Below are 24,002 nucleotides of genomic sequence, written 5' to 3'. Positions count from 1 at the left end.
CACCCTGGGTGGCGGAGCTGCAGCGGGTCGTGGGATTAATTCAGAAATGGATTTTGATTACGTTTCTAAATTGTCGGTGGCGGTAGAGGACGAGAAAACTTGTCTCTCTGAGGAGATGGGGGAGCTGTTGACCTCGACGGGGAGGTCCTTGTCAAAAGGATCCCTCCCAAGGTCACTGGTGTGGTGACGATTAATCGTCAGGGAGAAGCAAAGGTCGCCTCAGGAACGGTGGCGAAGGGGATCTTGGGAGAGGCTCTGGTAGTGCTCTCCAGGCTCGACGGCCAGAACCCTGCCGGGATCAGCAACCGGCAGCAAAGAAAGAAGGGGAGACCCGAGACAAACCGGGTTCGGCATCGTCAAAAACGAGGTTAAAAGACGCAGCCGGGGGGGCCAATAAGGACCTGTGTAAAGAGCCCTACTCCAAACCCCTATGCACTGCCAACTGGCAGTAGCAAAGGTACCCAGAGGAACTCTGGTTCTAGAAAGTCCTCCAGGGTCGCGTCACCGACCGGTTCGAGCGTGTCGCGCCGATCCCGATCGCGAACATCCTTCGCTTCGGAGGGTGAGGAGACGGCGCTGCTCACTGACGAGGAGCAGTTTGACCTGGAGGCTCCTGACAAAAGGGGACGAAATAGGCCGCCGACAGCGGAGCAATACTACCTCAAACAGGAAGCGGACTGGCCTAAGGGAGAGTCAAATCCAACAAAACCAGACGTATCCTGGACACGTCCGTCCCATTTGAAGACAAGGGAGGGAAAGTCGCCAGGTTGGTGGACACCTTCAGGGAAGAGTTCAGCCAGGCCCCGGAGGACGACATTTTTGGTCGCTTCCTTATTGGAGCCAACTCCATCCTGAAGGTTGCCCGGCTCTCGGGGAATCTGCAGGGTCCGCTCAGAGCCTCCTCAGAAACACGGCAGCGGAGATAAGAGCCGCTTCATGCGCTTCAAACGAGCGCCTCGCTGCGGCCTCTGCCCTACCTAGGGTTATCAATGTAGAGAAGGTCCACCTGGACGTCTATGGCCTGAGGAGTGGAAGAGTCCCTCCCCAAAGAGATGAGTTCTCCCACCTCACAGGCCAGGAAAAACCGATAGAGACGGAGCCTTCCCTCGTACCCCTCGTATCTCCAGATGTCGAGCGCCCAGTGCTTGAGCACCCCCCCGGGAGTACTAACGAGCATCGCCAGATTGGGGGCCTGAAGAAGGACGTGGAGGAGATCAAAACTCTACTGAGGAACTTGATCTCCTCCCGCAAAGGCCCTAAGGAGCCCTCGGATGAGGCTCTTAAGCCGAGGAAGAAAGAGGTTGCCGGCGCGAAGGAGAGTAAGGGAGAGGTCATTTCTCCCCCAGACCCCAAAGCTCCAAAGGGCAAGAAAGTACCTAAGGCGAGTGGGAAACAAGCCTTGCCTCGAGTAGAAAAAGAGTAATAAAGGGAAGGGAGGTGGATCTAACACCGGCGGGGATGTTACACCCTCACCCCTCCCGCTGCAGCCTCTGGATCCAGCGGGCTGAGGAGGCAGACCAGTGCCGATGTCCCATTTCCGGCAACCGCTAAGCCGCAGGTGGAGACCTGGGCCACTGTGGTCGGGAGGAAGAAAGGACGAAAAGGCGGAAGCACGACCGCTCCCCCCTCTGCATCCTCTCCTTCCTCAAAGGTGAGAGACACTGCCCCCCGAACTTTAACGCCTGGAGCGAAAAGGAAGACCCCGGAGAAGACCACTGCAGCCAATAAACCAGTTGCTAGGAAGCAGCTACAGGCGGCTGCGGTGGTGGTCACCTGTGCCAAGGGGGATTATTGCGACACTATGCGCCTTGCGCGCAGCAAGGTCCCCCTAGGCGGGGCTAGGCAACGACGTTATCAGGACGAGGAAAGCTATCACTGGTGCCCTCGTTCTGGAGATCCCTGGGGTAGAAAGCGGGTCGCTAAACTGGCCTCTGCTCTGCAAGAGTCCCTCGAGGAAAAAGAGAAAGTTAAAGTTTCTTCGCGCCTGTCAAAATGGCGGAAATTAGAATCCGCCACCTTGATAAATCCATTGCCGCGATGGAGCTGGCCGCGGAAGTAGCGCTGGTTGGCGAGTGCGGGGCGGCCGACATCAAAGTTGGCCGCTTCATATAGGCAGCTGATGGCTTTAGGGCCGTCATAGTTACATGCCCCGTCCCGGCGGCAAACAAACTTGCCAAAGCTGGGACGATCCAGATTGGGTGGAGTAAAGGGACGGTCGAGCTACTGCCCATCTGCCCTCTACAATGTTACCGTCGCCACGCGCGTGGCCATGTGCAGGCTGTATGTATTGCAGCGGACAGGAGTCAGCAGTGCTACCACTGCGGCGAGACCGGGCATGCTGTCTCGGACTGCACCAAACAGCTCAACTGCCCGGTCTGCAAGAAGAGGAGGCTCCCGGCGGGCCACAAAGCCGGGGGACCGGCATGCCCTCTTCCCCCTAAAAAGAAGGTGAAAACAACTCCCCCCTTTCCCCCTTTGGGTGGAGAGGAGGTGGCCCTGCCCTCCACCTCTCCCGAAGTGACCTCGGCGCCACACAAGGGGGAACCGAGCAAGGCTCAAAAGAAGAGGGAGCAGGAACTTCCTCCCCAGATGTCACAGTCCGACACTATTGCTGTGGGAAAGAGGAAGCGTCTCTGAGAAGTTATTGGAGACGCCTACAACAAAAATGAGATGGAGGTGGTGGAGGTCACACCTAACCTCTGTCATGGAGACAGAAGCGAGTGGCGGCAACTTAACCGCCGAATACGAAGAGGGAGATCTCACTTACAATGAGTAGAGCTCCCTCCTTCCCAATTCTGCAGGCGAACCACAACCACTTCTACCAATCCCGCGACTTATTTGCACAATCCATAGAGAGTGGTTGTGGCTTGGGAGTAGTCGCCGATCCCGTACGGGTCCCACCTGACGACGACCGCTGGGTGGGTGATACCTTGGGATCGGTGGCTATTGTAGCCGGACCCACTGCAGGTGCCCCACTCCCCGTTTTGCGCGCCCGGAGGGAGGGATTTGTAGCGGCGGACTGGGGGCCCATCACGGTGGTGGTGGTGTATTTCCCCCCAGCCTGTCCGTTCGGGAATACGGCGGCCGTCTAGACGATCTGGCCACCTGCCTTCGCGGCCCGACCGTCGTCGCGGGGGACTTCAACGCCCACTCTCCTATGTGGGGTTCCCCGCGAACGAATCCCAATGGAAGGCTGGTGGAGACTTGGGCCGCTGCCGAGGACCTTCGGATCCTCAACCAGGACAGCGGCAACACATTCGTGGGGCACCGGGGCGGTTTTATCGTAGATCTCACGTGGGCTAGTCCCGCTGCCCTGCGAAAAGTGTCGGAGTGGCACGTGCTGGACCATGTAAAAACCGGATCAGACCACTTATACGTCTGGTTCCGAGTGATCCTCACGCGTGACGGTACCATACCTCCGCCAACAACAGCGCCTCCCAAAAGGTTGAGATGGGCCCTTAAAAAGCTAGATGAGGACAAACTCCTGGCCTGCATCCATACGGCCTGCTGGCCCGACGAAGGCAGAATTGGTGATATCACCGACCCCAATGCCGAGGCAGATCACCTCATGTTTGGGGTCGTCGACGCGTGTGCCGCGTCAATGTCCCTTGTCCCAGAAGGGTCGGTGAAAAGGACATACTGGTGGGCGCCGAGGATCGCTGCCTTACGATCTGAATGCGCCTACCAGGGTCGTCGTCTTCGTCGGGCCACCAGACGATTAGGACCAGACCACCCAGACACGCGGAACAAACACCTAAACTATGGCGTGATGAGGACTCGCCTTGACGCCGAGAGAAGAGGCGCTAAGCGTCGGGCATGGGAGGAGTTTATCGCCTCCCTCGACGAGAATTCCTGGGGGCGCCCGTACAAAACCGTCTTCAGGAAACTGAAGAAGTCGGGCGCCCCAGTGACTCCCTAGACCCCCAGCATCTTGAAAATATCGTCGAAACTCTGTTCCCCGACGACCAGTTAGAGCCAACCGGCGCGTTGGCCTTCATGCCCGCAACCGGGGCGATCCCTGCCGAGTGGACAGAGGAAATGGTGGTCACAGGTAGGGAGATGGAAGGGATTTTCTATAAGGGAGAGGCTACGGTGGAGCAAGGCCCCCGGGCCCGACGGAGTTTATCGAAGAATATGGAGGCTGACCTTCGATGAACTTGCGAGTGTAGGCTGTTTTCCGAGTGTTTAAAGAGGGGGGTGTTCCTGTAGCGATGAAAGAGGGCAAATCTGGTCTTTCCAAAAGCGAGAAAAGATCCCCTCAGCCCTGGGGCATATCGGCCCATATGTTTGTTAGACGAGGCCGGCAAAATGCTGGAACGCATCATAGCCGGCCATATAGTAAGGTATATGAAGGAGGTACGACCCGACCTAAATGACCGGCAGTTTGGCTTCCGCGAGGGAAGATCTACGATCGACGCGATCTTGCTCTGAGATCCCTCGCGGAAGGTCATAGTGAGAGGGACGAGGTGTCACTTGCGGTGTCTCTGGACATCGCAAATGCATTCAACACTTTGCCCTGGGAGCGTATTCGGGAGTGCCCTGAAAGACTTTGGGGTCCCCGAGTACCTCCAGAAGATGGTCGGGGATTACCTCCGCGGCCAATGTCTTTTTGCCCCAGGGTGGGACGGTCCAATGCAGGCCAAGCCTGTCACTAGGGGTGTTCCGCAGGGGTCAGTATTGGGCCCCCTGCTATGGAACATCGCCTACGACAGGGTCCTCACCGCTGGCTTCCCCTAGGCTGCGACCTGGTGTGCTACGCGGACGATACCTTGGTCGTGGCTGGGGGGGCCAATTGGATGGAGGCGCGCAACTCCGTGAGGCTGGCGGTGACAGAAGTTGTGCGCCGAATAGAAGCGGTCGGGCCGAAGGTCGCGCTCTAAAAAACCGTGACCATGCACGATGGCTCTCATGGGGCGCCACCGGAAACCCGACTGCCTCTAGAAAGACACCCTGGTATCTGTGGGGCTGCGTTTTAACCGTTTGAGTGCGGAAGAATTTTCTTATGTATATGCTAAAATTGCGGAATGAAATGCGTAGTTATTTTTTTTGGAAAATAATAAAAATGGTTATAATTAACTCTAATTATTATAAAAAAAGGAATTTTTACTAACAAAAATGTTTTTTATTCTCACTTATTACATGAGTGTTTTGCTGCACAAATTCCATGAATTCCTTTTTTACATATAGCACAAATTAAGTTGGATCGTTTAATTCCATTTCCATTTTTTTACTGCAAACCTCACACTGTCGCAAGTTTCGTCCAGGCAATTTTTCTAAAGAAAACTTTTTACTTATTGGTAGTCTTTCTGTTTCATTTTTGCTTGCTAACCATTCCTTCTCTATAGCATGAATAATGCTTGAAGTAAATTGCAGTCTAGTTAATTTTTTACCCAGACAATTTTCGGAATATATTATGTAAGCGTTTAGCACCATTCTGACAAATATGTTGAAAACAACTTTTTTCCAGTATTTGAGAGTTCGTCTTTCATCGAGATATGTATATAACATTTTGTCGGATTCATCAACTCCATTCATAAACCTATTATAATTGTGAATAATAATTGGTTTTTCCTTTACATATTGAATATTTCCTTTCTTCTTTGTAACGGTTATATTTCCTGTTGTGCAATTTGTAGAGATCAATATGACGGGATTTTTTTAGTTTGTTTGTCTCGGTAAGAGCACATAAATATTTTGTCATTTTTGAAATATTTTGGCTGACCAACCTGTGCAAATTTTGCCTCATTTGGAATGTATTTTCTATTTCTCCGAATGGTGCCAGTTAGATATGTGTTTTTCTCTAACAATGCTTTTGCAAGGTGTATGCTTGTGAAAAAATTATCTACGAATAAATGGTATCCTTTATTCAAGTAATTTCCGAGTGTTAACAATTTCTCAACCCCTACATATCCGAGACCATTCTTTTTTATTTCATTTTTATCATCGTTTGATTTTGCACCTTGATAACAAGAAAATCCCAAACAATAATTTGAAATAGAATCGCAAATCATCCAAAACTTGATTCCCCATTTATGGTGTTTTTTGTTAGGAAGATACTGCTTTATAATAGAGTGACAGTGAGTACCAACTAATGATTCGTCTATACTCAACTGGCGATGTGGCGTATATTGTTCCCGAAAAATTTTATTGGCGTAATCTGCTAAAAAGTTGAATTTACCGCACGGATCGTAATTTGAATGTCCTCGTGGTGCTAAACTGTTATTGTCTACTAAATGAAAAAAGTTCAAAATCAATTGAAACCTATCTCTAGCAAACATTTTTCCAAACCACGGGATGTTTCTCGAATCTTTACTCCAATAGGAGTATATTGAAGGTCGTCTTGTAATGCCCATTTCTAATATAACTGCAACAAATGCTTTCATTTCTGTAACAGTTACTGGTACCCAAGATCTTGCGCGTGAACGTCGTTTCAATTTCTTTCCGGAATTCAAAAACTGCTCAGCATAGCGATTCGTTTCCGTTACCATTGTAGTGAAGAGCGAATTTGAAAAAAATTTATTGAAATATTCAATTGGCTTCGCATCAGAAGCAGGGGCATGTTTTGGACCAGGCACTTCAAAAAAACTATTCGATTCATTCGAAAATATTGTGTTTACGGGTAAAAATTCATCGATATTATCGCCATCGGAGGCATTTGCAGCTCCTTCCCATCATCACTGCTATCACTAATAATTCGCAATCTCTTAGAAGGAATGATGATGTCACTCCCACTATCAGTTTCAAAATCATTACTACACTCTTCATTATTACTGCTCATATCATAGTCACTTTCAGATGAATCAGAATTTGGCATGGTGCTTTTGTAATTATCAGTATAACACTTGTTAAAAAAATGAAAACAATTTTTAATTATTGTAAACTAATGAAAAGTTTTTTACTACAAATAAATAAATAAAACACAGTGGTAAAATATAGTAGAGCCGTGGATGGTGGTACAATAGAAAAAGTGATCCAATTATTTTGATATAATTTGTTTTTGTATATAAAAAATTTTATTGTAAAAATTATCTCTTGTCCCTATAGATGTAATGATGATTAAAAAAAATTAAAGTCGAAATCTATCTATCTTTTTACATTGACTCATTTTTTCTACCGTACCATGATCCACGGCTCTACTACTATATTTTACCACTGTTTTATTTTAATTTTTATATTACTAAAAACCACAATTAAACGAAATTAATAATAAACTGAAATGGATATAAATACAACTGTTCTCAATTAATACGAAAATTATACTAATGAACAGCAGCGTGATCACGCGTCTTCGCATTCCTGGCTAGACAAGAGAAGCGCGATCGCGCTTCTCCGCATTTTTGGCATAGGACAAGCGAAGCGCGATAGCGCTTCACCGCACTCAAACGGTTAAATATCTCGGCCTCCAGATAGATGGCACCTGGAGGTTCAGGGAGCACTTTGCTCTCCTGACCCCCAAAGTGGCCAAGGCCTCCGCGGCGTTGGGCAATCTCGTGCCCAACCTCGGAGGGCCTGGAGGCGTCGTCAGACGCCTCTGGTGCGGAACGGTCCAGGCCATGACCCTATATGGGGCCCCGGTCTGGGCCGAGAGGGTCATGAAAGATCGCGTATTGTGTTAAACGCTTAGAATTCAGCGTCCTATGGCCCTACGGGCGGCGCAGGCATACCGCACCGTCTCGCACAGGGCGGCCACGATCCTGGCCGGCCTGCCCCCATGGCAGCTGGTGGCACGTTCCCACGCCCAAAGTATATCGGCGGGTGCGCCAGCTCCGGGAAGCAGGAAACATCCCCTTTACGGCCAGGATTAAGCAACAATTAAGTTGCCAGGCTTGACGGCTTCTTCTGGTGAGGTGGAGACGTCACCTTACCGTCGAAGAGACCCATGTGGGTCAAAGGACCGTCGAGGCCATAGCTCCCCGTCTATTGGAATGGTTGACGGGGAGCCAGGATGTCTGTTTCAGGATGACGCAGGTACTCACTGGACACGGCTGCTTCGGTGAGTACCTGCACAGGATTGGGAAAGAGGGCACCACCTCTTGCCATCACTGCGAGGATGAGAGGGACACGGCACAGCACACGTTGAACAGTTGTCCGGCGTGGGCAAATTAGCGCCGTGCCCTCACCGCAGTCATCGGTTTTGACCTCTCCCCCAGAGCGGTAGTCGCCACAATGATGGAGGGAGAGGTCAAATGGAGGGCGGTGGCCTCCTTCTGCGAGATGGTTATGTCGCGGAAGAAGGCTGCCGAGAGAGAGAGAGAGAAAAAGGGAGCGGCACGTTATGCGACAGCCTCGCCGACGTCGTCATCTCCCTGCGGGGCAACCCGCTGTCCACCGGGTTACCGGCGGGGGGCTATGCGCTCTCACCCTCACCGCCTTAGAAAGGAAACGGATGACGGCAAGGGGGAAGAACGTAGTCCGGTAAAAAATCCACCGGGGTGCGAGTCCGTTCCTCCCCCCCTCTTACCACCTGCTGTCATCCGTTCAGGCGAAGGATGGAGGGCCTCTCATGGATAGAGAGGCCGTATAACCTCGTCTCCCCTTGGTAAGCAGATAGGGAGAGTCCCGGGACCTAAACCCGGGACTGGGGTGACCGGAGATTGGGGTAGGTATCCTGATCTTCGGACCTCGCACCCCCCCTCATCTGGGAGGGAGGCGGGCTACGTGGAGAGGTGGTGTCCCTCCCGTAGCCCAAAATAATTAACATCACACGGCCGGAAGTCGGAGAGTACAGCCAGCTCTCCGACTAAGCGGTGTCGGCCCTCACCTGGCCGGCATTACAAGGAAGACATAAATGTCGAGCGGGGAGCGTGGAAGATTATGCCACTGGCAATGCCCGCGCTCTTCTCGTCAATCGACCAGGCCGGACGCCCGCAGGGGTTTTAGTGGGTTAAAATCCCACATAACCCGCTGACACTCCCTCCCAGGAGCTAATGTGGAGTCGGCGAGTATGCATGATGCATTTCCTCTGCGTTACCAAAATAAGGGGGTAGGCAGCCCTGACTGCAATCGTCCGGTAGCACGGCACCGTTGGGGGAGGACTGCTCCCCGCCCGTGACATGGGAGCCGGGTGTTCCCGGCGTGGAGGGTTTTCGCGTGTGTGGGTGCTCTCATCACGCGGCGTCCCTCGGGGGGGGGGAGATAGGTGCCGGCTACGGCCGGTGTCCTATAGTGAGGATTTCCGTGTGGCGGACTTGTCCGTTACACGGGCGTCCTCAGAGGGGATGTGGGTGTTGGACCAGCGTCCCACATTAGGCGGGTGCCGACCTTGATCGGTGTTCCACGGGTAAACGGGCCGATGGTCCTGTAACTCCCGGGCTTTTCGGGCCGGGCCACTTTGAGCAGCTTGGACGTTTTCGAGGTCGGGATCGGGGTGGCAGTGGTAAGTGCGGGTGCTGGTCTTAACCAGTGTCCCGCAACTTGTGGGTGCCGACCTTGGTCGGTTCCTACGGGTGGACGGACCGATGGTGTCCCGGAACTCCCGGGCCCATCGGACTGGACCACCCTGGGCCGCTCAGACGTATTCCGAGGCCGGCGCCGATGGTAGAGGAGGTCGCCGCGGGCCGTTTAGGCATCGCCCAACGACTCCGGGCCGACCTGGCTGTCTGGACCGCTCGGATGTTTCCGAAGCGGGACTCGACAGCGTGTTAGGAGCCGCCGGTGTACTGCGACCGTTTCCCCTTTTGAAGCGGTACACCGGCGGAGCCCCCTTCAAAAAGTGACTCAAAAAGGGCGTAACACGGTATGCTGGCCACGACGGCGGGTAAGGCTGGGCCGGAGAGCGGCGACCCAGTCCTAATCTCCGTAGGGTCCCTCGGGTGGCGCCACCCGATGCGGTGCCCACGAAGTTGCAGGCGTGGGACCCCTGAAAACCCAGGGCATGAGGGCGTAACAATCCCTCATGGGTGAGTAAGGGGTTAGAGGCCAGTGCCGGAAATGATTTTCCTCCGGCCCGAGCCATATGTCTTTTCCCCGGGGAAACTCGGGGCCCGGTCGAGGAGTCCTTCCAGATTTTCTGGAACGCTCTGTGGCCGGTGAGGGTATACCCTGAGGGACGGAGCTGCAACGGGGAGTGAGATTTTTCAATATCATGAATTCTCATAGCACTAAACAAAATAACGAGGCGGAACTCACCGCAGGATCATCTGTGAGAGGAACAACTGAGGTTCCCGAGACCTTTAAGGTCCCGAAAGTGGTCGGAGGAGCCTTTAAGACGAATAACGTCAATCAGGCCTTGACAAAGGAGTCTGATCTATCAGGCAAAGCATCCGGTAACCAACTATAAAAGACATCCAAGATGGTACAGCAGCTATGATTAGACTGCAGTTGGCCAAGAAGAAGTGCAAATGTCCACACGAACGGAGACATGTTTGCTATGATTGCCACGAAAGGAAAAGAAGAAAAACTGTCTCTGGTGTTCTCGTCTCATCAGGCAGCGAGGCCCCGTGGTCCCCGATTGGATCACGGGCCAGCAGTGTGGTGGGTGAACCCGGTGGAATTGAAACCGGGTCATACGCCACTGGCTCCGAAGACGACCAGTTAAACGTTCGCGCCCCGAAGAAAGGTAGGGGAAGACCCATCTCTACGGGCGAAAAAACCAGAGCAAACAGAGAGACAAAGACCCAAGCAAGACACGAGTTCCTAGAACAACGGTGTTTAGAATAGGCCCAAGGCCCCGCCATGCCGAAAGGGCAGACCTGGGAGAGATGTGTGAAGGAGCGAGCAGAAAGAGGATGATATCTCCAATCTCCGACGCCAAATGTGGCTGGAGAATTGCGTAGCAATCTACAAGAGTGTCCATATTTCGAAAAATATTAAGGGCAACATAGAAGGGGACATGAAGAACGCTGTGGCATCTATCATGGCTACCGCAGCAGTTCTTCATGACAGGCCTATACAGTCTTCGCCGAGTAACGACGAAGCAGAAAAACTTCGTCAATAGCTAAGATCGTACAAGGCTAAAAAGTAAAGGAGATGAATGAGCTCAAAAGCCAGATTGCAGAGCTCACTAAGCAAGTGAAAATGCTCACCCAACAGCCGAGTGTATAGCTCATCAAAGAAGAAATCACCCTCAAGGAAAGAGGTAAGGGGTACAGAAATCTGAGATAGTGCAACGTCGTATTTCCTGATCCCAATAGTGAGAAGGAGCAGACTCCAAGGATGAAAACGCCTCGAAAAACCGCCTCGATGATGAAAGAACCACTTCCAACAAGTATGTCTCCAAATCTTTGTATTGGAGATTCTTGTATGGAGACGGAGCCACAAGCTATGAGTGTGGCAGAGGTCCAGGGACCCCTATTAAAGTGATCCCCTCAACTTCTTACCTCAACCACTCACCCCCAACTGCAGGGAGAGGGTGCAATACTCTATGAGGCTCTCAGTCAACAGCTGCAAATAATGGCTGATCTGAGAAAGAGAGTATTGCGATCAGAAAAGGCGAACAAGGGAAGACAGTCCAACCTTCTCCCCCAAGTAACCGCGTTGAACCGCCTGCGAGAAAAGAGACTGAGGCTGAGATTCCCCTTCAATCTCAGCCAAAAGCTCAGAACGATAAAACCGCTCCTACGAAAAAGAAAACCGTAAAGAAGAGGAAAAAGGAACGAGAGTACCAAAATCGTGGTAACACGAAGACCTCTCCTCCCCCTTTTCCACCAACACTTGAACCTGGAAGGAAACTTGAAAATAAACCTCGCCAGTTCGCGAAACTCTGTAGGCTTCCGCCCCGACGGAGGACTATTAGGCCCGGGGTCCTTCAACCAAAAGTCGACAGACTCCGGGACATATGGCCCCTCTCCGACCTTCTCTGATAATCCATCATGGAGTAAGGTGGTCGGAAGAAAAGAAAAAAAAGAAGGCCCAAGTTAAGCAAACTCCCCCATCCAAAACTGCACCCATGAATGCAATCCAACCACCGCTTAGCGGTGGGGGTAAACAGAAGCAAAAGCAGCCAGTAAGGGAGGACAAATCTACCAAGAGGAAGGCCCCTAAAACCTCGGCGGTAGCGCTAACCTGCCCTGAGGGAACCTACGGTGAGGTCATGACCACCATTAAGAAGGCTATCAAGATCGATGAAATGAGCATCGACAAAATGAATATGAGAAGAGGCCTCACCGGGGCCCTGATAATGGAGATTTCCGGTGAAGACCGAGCATATAAGGCGGAGCAACTTGCCAATCGCATACGAGAGACGATTGGCGACCGCGAAAGAGTAAAAATTTCTTTCCCCCAGAAGATGGCTGACCTTCGAATCAGAGAGTTGGAGGATTCCATCACCCAAACAGAGATTGTCGCGGCAATTACTCTGACAGGAGGGTGTGGCTCCTCGACATTAAAGTGAAGACACCCATGAGGTCCCCTCGCACCGGCCTCAACACCGTGGTGGTGCAATGTCCAGTGGACGCTGCCAACAGATTGGCACAATTGAAGGTGCTAATCGGATGGCAGTGTCCCCATTGAATTGCTGCCACAGCTCCCTCTCCGATGCTACAAATGCATGGAGGAAAAACATGTGCAGCAACAGTGTAAAAATGACAAATCTTGGACTGATATATGCTTCCGCTGTGGTAAAAGGGCCATAAGGCCAAGTCCTGCCCCAAATTGGTAGTGCACTGTGCGCTCTGCGCCGACCGAGAGGCACATGCGGAATACAGATTAGGGGGCAAAAGTTGCCACTCTCCGAAAAAGCCCAAGAATAAAAAGAAGCCAACTACGCCGACTTCCCCCCTAAAAGATCCACTCCGATAACAGAGGTAAGAAAAGGAGGCGTCACTGAGAAGAGCCCAATTCTATCTCTAATGGAAATGGATGTGGGGAAAGTTCCCCAAAGTGATCAAATCGCCACAACTGCGTCTGCACCCACGCCAATGGACACATCAGAGTGTCGCAAGCGGGCGCAGTAAAAGATGTAGATGAGGAGGGGGCGGGGGGTAAGGAGATTTGCTCTGACTCCCCGAAACCCCAACGGCAACTGGGTTTGGCTCGTCAGCCAGTAAGTGAAGCCAATACCAAAAGAATGGAAAACACCCCTCCCTCGGGCACAACCAAGCCCGAAGTCATTATGGTGTCGGCCGAGGATGAATCCTCCCTGCCACAACCTCTCCAGCGCGGATATAAAAGTGGAAGAAACGTATCCCGTCGATAAGAATGAGGGCTGTAAGTTTTTGCAGACCAATATAAACCACTCTCAGCAGGCGTAGAATCTTTTACTGCACATTATTGCTGAGCGTGGTATTGGTTTAGTGATTGTGTCGGAGCCGTATCGTCCCCCACCGAGACACCCTAACGGAAGGGTGGATGGCTCCGGCACAGTTGCAATTATACGTGGTATGACCAATCACAACCCCCTCTGCTCCCTGTTAAGGGCAGGGAGAGGGTACGTGGCAGTTAAGTGGGGATCCATCGCGGTGGTGGCGTATTACGCGCTGCCGAGTTGGAGCCTCTCCCCATTCAAACGATATCTGTGGAAGTTGGAGTACTGCATACGCAGTATACTCCCCCAGGAGGCGGTGGTGGCCGGAGATTTTAACGCCAGAGCAGCTGCTTGGGACGACCGGACCACCACCCCTAAGGGAAAGGAATCTCTACTGAATTGGATGAGGGCTCTCGGGTTATGCCTATTAAATACAGGCAATATACATACGTGTGACCGACTGCTGCGGGGGGGGGGTCCATAGTAGATCTAACTATGGTAACCTTCTCTGCGGCACGTCTAAATTGATTGTTAGAGGTGGTGCAGCAGGAAACGTTATCGGATTATCGATACGTAGAGTTTTGCTGCACCACCCTCCAGCCCGGGAGCCCGATCGGCGGCGCGCCGTCACCGCGTTGAGTCCTGAAGAAGCTTGACCCGGATAGGTTAGGTTAATGGCGGCTGTCCAGGTTGCCCTCTGGCAACGACACCCGCCAGAGGAGGAAGTGGGGTACCTGGTGGAAGATGTCGCGCGCCTGACAGACATAGTCAGACAGGCGTGCGACTTCTTCATGTCCAAAAGCACTCGCGCCGGGCCGCATACTGGTGGACGGAGGAGATAGCGTCTCTCCGCCGCTCCTCCGTTTCCGCCAGGAGAGCCCTCACGCGTGTCCGGCGCCGTGAAGACGAGGCCTAGACCGAGGCGCTCTATGTTTTTGGTTAGCCCGAATAGCATTGAACGCCGCTATTCGCTCCTTTAAAGCAAAATCGTGGGATGAGCTTATCGCATCCCTAGACGCCGACGAAGTTTGTTCTTGTATGGGCGTCCCCACAAGAACAAACTTCGTCAGTGGGCGCCCCCCGTGACGGAAACTCTTCCTCCGAGATCCCTGGACCGGATAATTGGGACATTATTCCCAACCAGACCAAACCCTCAGAGCCTTAATTGGAATAGCGTGACTATTGACGCTGCTGAGGCCTGGTCCAGGGATCTCGAAGTAACGGAGGAGGAGTTGAGAGATGCCGTCCGAGGGGTCAAGAATAATAAGGCCCCTGACCCGGACGGCATCCCCGGGCATATTTGGAAATTCGCCCTGGAAGAGTCGGACCTATCCGGGTGGCTGTGAGGCATTTACAGTTACAGTAAATGCCTCGCCACACAGGAATTTCCCCCAATGTGGGGAAGAGCCAAGGTGGTTTTTCTCCACAAGGGCTGTGAGGAAGGTGACCCGACGGCATATTGGCCAATCTGCTTGCTGGACGAGGTCGGCAAAATATACGAGAGGATTCTCGTTCGCCGACTCGTCCAGCATTTGGCACGAGATGAGGGCCCTTTCCTTCACGAGGAGCAGTACGGCTTCCGTGAGGGCAGATCTACGGTAGATGCCGTCTTACGCGTCAGGGTCCTCACGGAGTCAGCCGTGGAACGCGGGAGGGTGGCGTTGACAGTCTCTCTAGACATTTCCAACGCCTTTAACACTCTCCCGTGAAAGGCAATCGAAGACGCACTTAACATCCATTGCGTCCCCGAATACTTTGTAAAGGGAATTCGAGCTTACTTTAGTCACCGTAGGCTCGAATACAAAGACCAAGATGGCCGAGGTCACACCCGTCGTATGTACTGTGGGATTCCACAGGGCTCGGTGTTGGGCCCACTACTGTGGAACGGGGTCCTCCATACCGCCCTCCCCCTCGACTGCCGAGTCGTCGGGTATGCTGCGGGACAATACCCTGCTGGTAGCCAAGGGGAACAATTGAGGGGAGGCCCTAAACAGGGCAAATGAAGGGGTGGCAGGCTTTGTAAGGGCCATAAGACTGAATTGGCTTGAGGGTGGCTGCCAATAAGACCGAAGCGGTTTATTTCTATGACCGCCTTTTTAGGGCTATTGGGGAGCCGCCCTCCATCTCCCGTCTGCGGTTTGATGGTGTTGTTGCCCCCGTAGGGTCCCAGATCAAGTACTGGGACTCTACATTGACGGCCAATGGAGCTTTGCAGGTCACTTTGACCACCTGGCCCCAAGAGCAGAGAAGATGGCGACGGCGATAAGTCGCCTACTGCCGAATCTCGGCGGGCCAGACGGTCGAGTACGCCGTGTTTAAGTGCACACCGTTCTGAGCATACTTATGTATGCTGCACCGGTATGGGCAAGCGAGGCGATAGCCACTAGACGCATACAGGACACTGCGTCGTGTCCAGCGTAGGATGGTTATACCTCCTCTGCGGCTACAGAACAGTGTCGCACGCGGCGGCTACCATCCTGGCCGGACTCCCCCCCTTGCATCTGGTCGCGGATTCGTACAAAGGCTGTACAAACCGCGGCACACAGGGGGGGAGCCGTTAAGATCCCGGCCAGGATACTAGGCACCTGGAAGCTCCAGGAGAAAGAGTCCCTCGTGCAGCGATGGATCACATCGCTGCACGAGCACCCACTAACATCCGGGGTAAGGACGATATCGACTGTCTTGCCCTGTCTAGCAGAATGGCTGGACAAGGCATGGGGCAATAACACATTTAGGATAACATAGGTACTCTCCGGACACGGTTGTTTCGGAGAGTGTCTGTACCGCATTGGACAGGAGGCGAACGAGGCCTGCCACCATTGTGGCCACGATAGGAACACCGCGCAACATACCCTCCAGGAATGTCCAGCCTGAATGGTGAGCGCGGTGTCCTAACCCTCGTCATCGGGGACGACTTGACGCTACGAAGCGTAATTTAAAAAATGCTCGACAGCGAAAAGAATTGGCGAGCCATGACCGCTTCGCAAAAGGAAAGCACTAAACGGGAGCGTAGGCCGGGTCAAAGGAGAGGAAGGGAACCCGGCAGGAGACTCCAACCCCCGCCCACCGCCCAGACCTTCCCTACGCCCGGTGACAGCTTTCACCGCAACCACCGCCACCGTCATCGGCAGTGGTACCCCCATTAATGCCCATGGGAGCACCACCGAGATAACAGTGAGTGGGGAGGAGAGAGTAGACAGGTTCTGCTCGTCCTCCCCCTCTCACTCACTCGTCACACTTCCCCTCTCCTTTTGCCAGCGAGAAGTGAGAACAAGCCTGGATTTAATTCCGACTTGTCCTCCCTCCCGCTTGTAATCGGAGGGAAAGGATGACACGGCGAGAAGAAGTAGTGGCCCTCCCGCCGTAGTACAAGAGTCAATCCTGGAGCGGGAAGGAGGAAATCAATTTCCTTTACCTTCCCAAGTAAGGACTCTCACACATTATGGGAGTACGGCGAGGGGAGGCTCCTGATGTATTGCAATGCTAGTTCCAGGGGCCTCCCCTATAATTGCCAGAGACGCTACTCGTGAGGTTTTTAGTGGGTATGCCCGTTAAATAGGGAAAGTCCCACATACCCCCCAGGAGCCACATTTTCCGGGGAGATGCGTAATGCATTTTCCTCGCGTTAAAAAAAAAGTCGAGTTTGGCCCTTCCTCGTCGTGCGCCACCTTGTCGTGGTGAGGAAGCTTAACCCTAAAACCCTATGAAACACCCACACGGCCTCGGCCAAGTTGGGTGAACCACCGGGGTGGAAGGGGTGTACAGTACCCTTTTGTAAGAATACAAGGGGAGCCCAGCGATTCCCTTAGGGACTGCGCCCACCCCCTTGGGGTCTAAAGTGTGGTCCCAATCGCTGGTAGAGGTAGACGGCCCTGAGTGCAATCGCCCGGTGACATGGCACTGTTGGGGGAGGTTGTGACCGGTCAACGTTAATCTGACTGATAATATTTGATTTTTATAGAACGAATCTATAATTAAAGAATTGTGTGCCTTGGCATCGGGTACTCTCACCAGATACGAAAGAACGGTCGCCAGTTGTTTTGACCACCAAGGGAGCGGTGTCTCTTCATCAGAATGATGGCTGCGCTGGACCTTCTCGACTCCCCGACAAATCCTGGGTGTCCCCCTCGGTAGGTCGAATCCCGGCACTCGGTGAACACCCTGGTAGGTCGTGACACGGAATGGTCGATGAACTGGGAGAAGAAATGACATCTCAGGATGGCCAATGAATAATAGCACTCGATTTTGGAAACTGACAAAGTTTATTGTTGGTCAGACAATTCATTTGCTGATTCCCGCGAAAAGCACCATAAGATTTATAATGCGCGCTCGCATCTAGCTTTACACAGATAATGTCGGGTCCCCATAATGGCGGACACTGTGCTACGTGGCACAACGCAAAGTCCTAAGTTTCATACGCAGATTGTTATTACGAGACGAAGTTTGTTTAATCTCGCGAACACGTAACGGTATTTCATTTCCCGCACGCTTAACGTTCGCGAAAAAGGATCACCCGGACACGTTGATATTCGATTTCTCGCTCGAACATATATTTGCCACGTAGACGATCACGCACACGACGGATGACTCTGCCAGATCGCGCACGCGAAGGAATTCAGGATCTAAAGTCCTCGCGAATGAGCTACGCGTGGCCACGAATCCGCTAATTGTGGACAATAAATGAAAGGACAAAATATTTTAACACTTCGATTGACCGACCTCGCTTGGATGTTATACGAGAGTAGTCGTCCGCGATTATCGCGAACACGTCTACGTTTACGTGTTATCTCTAAGACTTCCTTTCAACAGCCAAGAGCCCTTGCTCTGATCCAGGATCTGAGTCTCCTTTTTCATCCCCTTTTTCGACGAAGGGATGTGCACGCAGGTGGTGTGATGCGCGAAGCGATGACGCAGGTGCGCGTACCGATCATCCGATGGATGGGGCGAATGATGTCGCACTGGATCACGCGATGGCCTCGTGATGATGACGAGGCTGACCCTGTCGACGAGGTTCACCCTGATGACAAGGTCGACCTCGACGGCTAGCTTGGCTAGTGCTTGCAAAGTCGACCTTCAAGAGTTGAGATTAATCTTAAAAACCGAGCATGCGAGCAAAGGTCATGGATGTAGGTTGTCCATGCTGGTCGTCCAATATCGCGTCTTCCTCCATGTAGGCTCCTTCTCGACGCGAAAAACGACCATCTGCATATGCTCACACGGCTAAATAGCGTGAACTTAATATCTCGCGCAAATCAGCCGTTCGCTCGTTTGCATACAATATACCATACCGTTTTTGCACTCGCTTTACTCAATGCCACACAGGGATCTGGGGAAAAACAGCAACGCCTCAGAAACACGTACCGCAATAAATAAAGCTCGTTTACTGCAAAGGATAATTTTCAACAAGTATGAATAAATAAACTTATTGCAAAATATGCAATTCTAGTAACGCGAATTTTTGTAGACCAACTTTGTCGTGGACTCTCAAGACGCGCAGAATATAAATAATTATATGACTTTCCACGCAACATTAATATTAAAAACTAACAATCGCGCATGCAATTCGGATGACGAAACTACTCTATGGTAAGTATAAAATAAGTGTGTATATATACAGGGTGTCCCATAATTCGCGAACCACCCGTTACGTGCAGATAGAGTAGGTTAAACTGAGTAGAAAAGTTATGTGCCATTTTGCAATTTTCGCAATAGTTAATAAGATATTAAATTATAAGAGATCAGCCAATCGGCGCCCAGCAAGAGCGCGCCGGCAAAGCGAGCACGAAGAAGTCTCCCACTGTTATTCGATACTAGGCGCGCCGGCGAAGCGGGAGGCGGAACGCTCTGCATTGACAATCTGAAGAGTCACACACATAGTGCGCGCTTCGTTTAATGGCGTCTGACTTTTTCAGTTATCAGTATTTACGAGCGGCGTGTAAAAATGTTAGAAATAAATAAATAATAAATATTAAATAATGAAATAATGAATATTAGAGTAATAGAAATTATTTTAAAATAATAAAATCGAAAAAACTTTGTTATACAAATATAAATTCGAAATATGAAAGGCTGTTAATAAAAGTTTGAAAGCCCTTTATACCCGAATTTGTATTTGTATATCAGAGTCTTTCCAATTATTGTTATAAAATAATTCTTAATTATAATATTTAACATTTATTCCTAGTTTTCTCTATTGTGCTCAGAGTCTAACGCTGAAGTCTTGCATCGAAAAATTATTTTCTCTTTCTCTCTCTCTCTCTCTTCCCCTCTCTCTCTCGTACGCGCGCACGCAGCATAAAAAATGTGCTATCGTTTCCTCACCACCTTGCGGTAGATAGCAAGGCGCATTTTTTTTATAGTGGTATCCCCAATAGGTCTAATCCACTCATTATTTAAAGCTAAAATTGTTCGAAGTGCCTTCCTCGGTCTCGTACACAGAGTTCAGCCCTTCGAATAATATTGCGCGTCGCGCGATACGCCATATCCGGCGTGATGGTATTAAAAGCTGCGAGAATTGCTTCTCGCATTTCCGCTTCTGTACCATTACGCCGGTGTTCGACTAAATCTTTGATATATCCCCATACAAAATAATCTAATACATTTAGATCTGGCGATCGCGGCGGCCAGATGATTGGGCCACCTCGACCCATCCATCTGTCCGGATAATGCGCGTTTAAAAATTCGCGTGCCTGTCTCGAAAAATGTGCAGGTGCCCCGTCGTGCTGGAAAATTAATTGCGCTCTTGCGCGGAGGGGAATATTTTCCAAAAGTACAAGCAATTGATTTTGGAGGAAATTTGTATATGCTTCTCCATTTAAACGAGGCGGTAGAAAGTAGGGACCAATCTGAAAATTGCCGAAATAAATAATTTAGTGAAGCTGCAAGAAAAAATATTTTTAGATTACTCTGTAAATTTATTACTTACGATTTCGTTCGCCGTTATTTTTGCCCATACATTAATTGCCCAACGATATTGAAAAGCGTGTTCTCGAATGGCGTGCGGATTTTCTTCCGCCCATAATAAAAAATTACGTCTATTAAAAATACCGTTGGGCGTGAAGGTGGCCTCATCGGTCCATAGAATGCGGTCGGGAAAAGAATTATCCCGCCGACATTGTGCAAGAAACCCTGTGCATGTTTCGCCGACTATTAATATTTATTAAAAATAACAGGAAAATATATTAAATAAATAAATAAAAATACCTTCACAAAAATAGATACGTGGTTCTCGGTCTCTCGGCAAAAGTTGCTGTACTCGTTGAAAATGAAATGTAATCCATTTTGGCGCAAGATACGATGCATTATGTTTCGCGAGAGACCAAACATCCTAGCCAAACAGCGCACACTAATCTGAGGATTATCCTCCACTGCTCCGAGAACCCTCTCCTCATCATTTACACCATACTGCATTGGTGCACCAGCAGTTTGGCGATTTGCTACCAAAACTCCCGTTTCTCGTGCGCGTTGTATACATCTTAAAATCACTAAGTGATTGGGATGTCGTTCACGCTCGGGAAATTGCTCCGCGTACAAACGCGCCGCGGCACGTGCATTTTTCCCGGCCATTCCGTACATGATAATCATATCCATATATTCCACGGCAGTATAACTCATTTTCGTACGACAATATTTCTTGCGAAACGTATACGTAGGAGATTGAACAACTACTAATGTGGAGTAACGAATAAATCGAAAAATTGAACGTTGAATTTTATTTTCTATTTGCTTCAAACGTTGGTGCCGCGCGGCGGCTTGTTTTTCACATCTAAGGAAAATCGCCTCGCGATACGTAAAGATAATAGACGTAATTTTATTATGGGCGGAAGAAAATCCGCACGCCATTCGAGAACACGCTTTTCAATATCGTTGGGCAATTAATGTATGGGCAGGAATAACGGCGAACGAAATCGTAAGTAATAAATTTACAGAGTAATCTAAAAAAATTTTTTCTTGCAGTTTCACTAAATTATTTATTTCGGCAATTTTCAGATTGGTCCCTACTTTCTACCGCCTCGTTTAAATGGAGAAGCATATACAAATTTTCTCCAAAATCAATTGCCTGTACTTTTGGAAAATATTCCCCTCCGCGCAAGAGCGCAACTAATTTTTCAGCACGAAAGGGCACCTGCACATTTTTCGCGACAGGCACGCGAATTTTTAAACACGCATTATCCGGACAGGTGGATGGGTCGAGGTGGCCCAATCATCTGGCCGCCGCGATCGCCAGATCTAAATGTATTAGATTATTTTATATGGGGATATATCAAAGATTTAGTCGAACACCGGCGTAATGGTACAGAAGCGGAAATGCAAGAAGCAATTCTCGCAGCTTTTAATACCATTACGCCGGATATGGCGTATCGCGCGACGCGCAATATTATTCGAAGGGCCGAACTCTGTGTACGAGAACGAGGAAGGCACTTCGAACAATTTTAGCTTTAAATAATGAGTGGATTAGACCTATTGGGGATACCACTATAAAAAAAATGCGCCTTGCTATCTACCGCAAGGTGGTGAGGAAACGATAGCACATTTTTTATGCTGCGTGCGCGCGTACGAGAGAGAGAGGGGAAGAGAGAGAGAGAGAGAGAAAGAGAAAATAATTTTTCGATGCAAGACTTCAGCGTTAGACTCTGAGCACAATAGAGAAAACTAGGAATAAATGTTAAATATTATAATTAAGAATTATTTTATAACAATAATTGGAAAGACTCTGATATACAAATACAAATTCGGGTATAAAGGGCTTTCAAACTTTTATTAACAGCCTTTCATATTTCGAATTTGTATTTGTATAACAAAGTCTTTTCGATTTTATTATTTTAAAATAATTTCTATTACTCTAATATTCATTATTTCATTATTTAATATTTATTATTTATTTATTTCTAACATTTTTACACGCCGCTCGTAAATACTGACAACTGAAAAAGTCAGACGCCATTAAACGAAGCGCGCACTATGTGTGTGACTCTTCAGATTGTCAATGCAGAGCGTTCCGCCTCCCGCTTTGCCGGCGCGCCTAGTATCGAGTAACAGTGGGTGGCTTCTTCGTGCCCGCTTCGCCGGCGCGCTTTTGCCGGGCGCCGATTGGCTGATATCTTATAATTAATATCTTATTAACTATTGCGAAAATTGCAAAATGGCACATAACTTTTCTACTTAGTTTAACCTACTCTACCTGCACGTAACGGGTGGTTCGCAAATTATGGGACACCCTGTATATATATACAGGGTGTTCCCGAATTGGCGGATCAACTCTCGTGGGTAGATAGAGCGTGTTAAACTGAACAAAAAAATCTTATATCAATTTGCTAAATTCGCAAAAATTAATAAGATATTAATTAATAAAGATTGGCCAATCCATGCCAGTATAAGCGCACGGCGCGAAGAAACCTCCCAGTTGTTACTTGATACTAGGCGCGCGGCAAGACATAAACGCAGAACGCACTGTACGTGTCTCTTTAAATACGCCCTTTGTACGTCCTTTGTAGAGCGCTCTGCCTACTGTCTCGCCGCGCGCCTAGTATCAAGTAACAACTGGGAGGTTTCTTCGCGCCGTGCGCTTATACTGGCATGGATTGGCCAATCTTTATTAATTTATATCTTATTAATTTTTGCGAATTTAGCAAATTGATATAAGATTTTTTTGTTCAGTTTAACACGCTCTATCTACAGTAGGCTTCTTTGCGCCACGCGCTTATTCCGGCACGTATTGGCCAATCTTTATTAATTTATATCTCATTAATTATTGTGAATTTAGCAAAATGATATAAGATTTTTCTCTTCAGTTTAACACGCTCTATCTACCCACGAGAGTTGATCCGCCAATTCGGGGACACCTTATATATATATATATATATATATATATATATATATATATTTAATTATATATTCTTTTATTTTTAGGAATCTAAGTAATGCCCGCGTCAAAGGTAAGTATAAGTAATAATAGTAAAAGGTAAGTATCGTGAAAATACTAGTCAATTTATTCTAATATTAATAGTCATCCGATGACCAAACAAAACGAATAATACCCGAGGTACAGGATTGTGGAAGTCATTCACACGTATAAAAATATATACTTCTCACACACAGATAACATAGATATAAAAAATATCACAGAGTTTGATTCTATACAAAGTCAAAAAATGCTATAACTGATATCGCTGTATAGAATTGTAACATTATCTATGTGTAACAGAGTAAATAAACTAAAATAAGCGCGTCAAGTACAGAACAAATTAAAATTGTCTTTAAAAAAAGTTCAACCAATAATGGTAGTTGTGTTGACAGTGTAGAGAGCCGTCAAATTCTGTCAAGCACCACGCTTGGTTGAGTAGTCCGGGTGCCCTCCTTCCTGGATGATAAGGTGACTCACGGCTCGATGATCTCTTCCGTTTGCCCGGTGGGTCGGGGTTGCTTGAGGCGGCCTCCGGTCGCAAAGTCTGCTCCCCGCCTGTGACACACTGCTGGATGCTCTTGGCACAGGAGAATTTCCGCACGTGTGGGTGTTCCCGCTGTGTGGCGTCCCTCGGGGAGATGTGGGTGCTGGCCTTGGCCGATATCCTACAATCATGGGGCTTCTTTCTTGCGTGCAGGCGGCTTAGTGGGTTTTGCCCTTAAGCGCGCAGCCGCAGAAGGGAGCGGACGGGCCGATGGATTTCCGGAATTTCCGGACCCATCGGGCTGGGTCCCTCCCGAGCCGTTTGGACGTATTCTGGGGTCGGGGAGGCGGAGGGAGGCCGACGCGGGCCGTCTAGGCATAGCCCAGCGGTGCCGGGCCGGCCGTCGGAGCCGCTCGGACGTATTCCGAGGC

At 49.8% G+C, this 24,002-nt stretch overlaps 1 protein-coding gene across 1 annotated transcript; it reads left to right on the top strand.

The window, feature by feature from the left end:
* The first annotated feature begins 3,157 nt into the window (after nt 1-3,157).
* LOC140673751 (uncharacterized) lies at nt 3,158-3,919 on the top strand. The gene has a single exon (XM_072906883.1). It carries the CDS (start codon nt 3,158-3,160, stop codon nt 3,917-3,919), a length of 762 nt encoding a protein of 253 aa, XP_072762984.1.
* The last annotated feature ends 20,083 nt before the right edge of the window (nt 3,920-24,002 follow it).

Source organism: Anoplolepis gracilipes, chromosome 2 (assembly GCF_047496725.1).
Source record: "Anoplolepis gracilipes chromosome 2, ASM4749672v1, whole genome shotgun sequence".
Classification (NCBI taxonomy): domain Eukaryota; kingdom Metazoa; phylum Arthropoda; class Insecta; order Hymenoptera; family Formicidae; genus Anoplolepis; species Anoplolepis gracilipes.
The sequence above is the reverse complement of the archived record's forward strand: the minus strand, read 5'-3'. Positions and strand labels throughout refer to the sequence as shown.